This window comes from Temnothorax curvispinosus, unplaced genomic scaffold (genome assembly GCF_003070985.1).
Source record: "Temnothorax curvispinosus isolate PA1 unplaced genomic scaffold, ASM307098v1 QBEX01013459.1, whole genome shotgun sequence".
NCBI lineage: Eukaryota > Metazoa > Arthropoda > Insecta > Hymenoptera > Formicidae > Temnothorax > Temnothorax curvispinosus.
The window spans coordinates 830-3,715 of record NW_020223239.1 but is presented as its reverse complement, the minus strand read 5'-3'; the positions used below and the strand labels follow the sequence as shown (position 1 = coordinate 3,715).

At 35.1% G+C, this 2,886-nt stretch overlaps 1 protein-coding gene across 1 annotated transcript; it reads right to left on the bottom strand.

Annotated features, from left to right (window-relative positions):
* Positions 1 to 1,085: 1,085 nt before the first annotated feature.
* Positions 1,086 to 2,617, bottom strand: LOC112463594 (alpha-tocopherol transfer protein-like). Its single transcript, XM_025030061.1, has 4 exons — positions 2,514 to 2,617; positions 2,277 to 2,382; positions 1,566 to 1,929; positions 1,086 to 1,339 (listed from the first exon to the last, which is right to left on the bottom strand). Exons 1-4 carry the CDS (start codon positions 2,600 to 2,602, stop codon positions 1,203 to 1,205), a joined length of 696 nt encoding a protein of 231 aa, XP_024885829.1. The 5' UTR covers positions 2,603 to 2,617; the 3' UTR covers positions 1,086 to 1,202.
* Between the last annotated feature and the right edge of the window lie 269 nt (positions 2,618 to 2,886).

The window sequence follows — 2,886 nt, the reverse complement described above, 5'->3', positions numbered from 1 at the left end:
TTCGATATCGATTGAGGGAAATCTGTTTTCTTTACGGGTTTATTTATAAATTACCCACACACAGCGTTTGCATACAGCTACATATATAATTCTAAAAAATTTTACCCACGATTTCTTAAAATAAAATAGGGTATGAATAAAAAATATCTGAGATATTGGAAAGCATCATGTAAATGATAGGTATATATCAGTGTGTTACATTTTTGCACGTTTGCCGAACGCAATCGATGGCAATTCCAACAAAAATGTAGAGAGCTATTACCGCAATTTTTTTTATATTGCTAACATTTGCTCAATACGAAATTGAGCATTACTCGATCTCTGAACATTATTGCACATTTTATGACATGATTGTGTTAGTAACAATAATAAACTTATTACTAGACACATACATATATATATATATATATATATATATATATATATATATATACATATACACACACATATATTTAAGTGCGATATATTCAAACATATTGCTTGACTAAACATCGTATCACAATTTCTAAATTAAAATATTGTCTTTTGTGAAATATCAAGCTGGGCAATAAACTTTCTAAACTTATCTAATAATTTAAAAAAAAAGATTCTAATTTTTATAACATTGTGCCGTTAATATGATCATATATAGAGTAATTATCGTTTTACTCATATAAAATTCTCAAAGAAAGACGTTAAAACTCTCGATTATTCTACATATTTCTTATTAAAACGTGATGATATTTTACAAAGCAAAAATCAATGAAAAGAAGAAAAGGTGAATAAAAAGAAAAATATTTATATAAAAAATAAACTTTGTTTCCTAAGATTCTTTGACATCAATCTTAGGGTCTAATCAATCGTAATCATTTACGTCCCCAATAATAAAAATAAATAAACTATTGGATTAAAAAATTGTAAAAAATGAAAAATACTAACGTTAAGCAATCTCTTTTCGGCAAGCTTTTCAGCGAGACTACATTATATGCTTCACTATGTTTCACGACAAACCTGGTCGTGTTATTTTAAAGATACTCGATAATGAGCACCGTACAGAATTTTGCAATACAGTTGTAGTCGAAAGGAAAATGCCTTTTAGTTTTTATCGTGGACGAAGTTTGTGATCGATCGATGTCGAAGTTTATGCGGACGAGCGATTTGGTTAACGATTGCCGTTGGCGACGATTATACGTCAAATTGGTTCCGGATACGCGTTAAACGATTTAATCGATCGACAGCTGCCGGAAGGATTCATCGAGACCGAACAAGTCGTCTTGCGTCTTTGGTTTACCTGGTCGCAATGCCTCGTTAGTTTTTATAGCTTCCTGCTCCTTGAAGACGTTTAACTTGTAACGTTTTTCTATACATGCACTCCTATTTTGAATAGTTATATTTTGTTATGTCTTATACAGATGTCTCTCACATATTTAATGAAGAAGACTTAATGTCTTTTTTAGAAACTTTTCTGAGAAAAAAATATATTCAACATATTCAAGAGACTCAAGGAAATTGCGCTTGAAGTTAAAAATGACGTTCCGTGATGCGCTTTATAACTCCGAACGAATAAAAGTAATGAAATGCCGTACCGTGTATAACCTGAATGGGTCCGGCGTCGCCGCCGTACTCGGTTGGCAATATCTCTCTGGGTACGTATTCGTATAGCGTCTTGATGTCACTGTGCATGAAGATGCGATTGCGTATCTTCTCCTTCAAAAACGGCTTGACGAAATTGAGAATCGTGTCGACGAGCGGACTGATGTTTACCACGTGCACTTCCTTCAGCTTCACCGGATACGCCTCCATTGCGCACACCAGAAACTTCTTCACTAAGGCCGGCGTAAACTTGGCGAAATGTGTGGGCGTCGCGACGGAAGCGTCGAGGATGTAGACATCGCCGGCCACGCCGTGTTTCTCTTCGCTTAGACGAATGTCGCCGATCATGAACACCATCTTTAATGATAATTATGTCTCTGTTATTTTGAAGCTCAACACGAGACATGAAGGTACCTATATCAATGTTTTCAAAAACCTGCAAAACTATCGAAATCGATATAATGAGTTCAGCTATAGATACTACAAATATAAAGAAGAAAGAATAACGCGATAAATTGTGTTTTTATATTTTCGACAACAGCGGAACAGTGGAAAATGCAAATCCATCCAAATAATACGATTCAACGCACTTTTTTCAAAAATATTAAATGCGAAAAAATGCACACAGTAAAATTTTACTGAATTTAGAGAACGCGCGCGTTTTTGGACGTTTTGCTACCAATAATCGAAATAAACTTATATACCTTCATAGTTTCCGGTATATTGGGAGTCGGCGCTTCCTTATCGACTCCTCGCATGACGATCACTCGACATCCTTTCTTTGTCAGGCCCGGCAAAGGAGGTATATGTCTGCAGGAAGGAGACAAAGAGTTAACGGTTGCCTTAATTCGTTCACGCGAATTACCTGCAATGTCTCTTTCCGTGTAAAATTGAAATCTTAAACTACCGGCGTATGTATACCGCGATCGCGGAATCCTTACATGAGCTTTGCTATTTCTTGCAACACCGGCCTCGTGATGTCGCGGTTGGAGAAAAATTCAGGGACCACCGCACGCATTGTGAAATACATGTCCAGCTTCCGTTTACATTTCTCCAAAGAGAATTTGCAGCAGCGTAGAAACGTCATTAATCTTTGATCATCTGAAAGATGATATATTGTGTTAACTGTAAACACATACGGGTATATGTATAATATATATATGTATATAGCGCAGCGATTAATCAGGAAAAAATTTATTTAAAGCCTACTTTAGATGATCCGTATAATTCGTGTCGGAATTCAGAATGGAATTTTATTCTAAAAAGCATCTGAAGAGAATCAAAAGTACATTAATATAAAATATATATCAAATA

Coding starts and splice junctions, on each gene's coding strand:
- LOC112463594 (XM_025030061.1), bottom strand. CDS start 2,602: ATGTATTTCACAATGCGTGCGGTGGTCCCTGAATTTTTCTCCAACCGC. Junction 2,383..2,513: donor CAAGAAATAGCAAAGCTCAT/GTAAGGATTCCG, acceptor TCCTTCCTGCAG/ACATATACCTCCTTTGCCGG. Junction 1,930..2,276: donor ATATACCGGAAACTATGAAG/GTATATAAGTTT, acceptor TTATCATTAAAG/ATGGTGTTCATGATCGGCGA.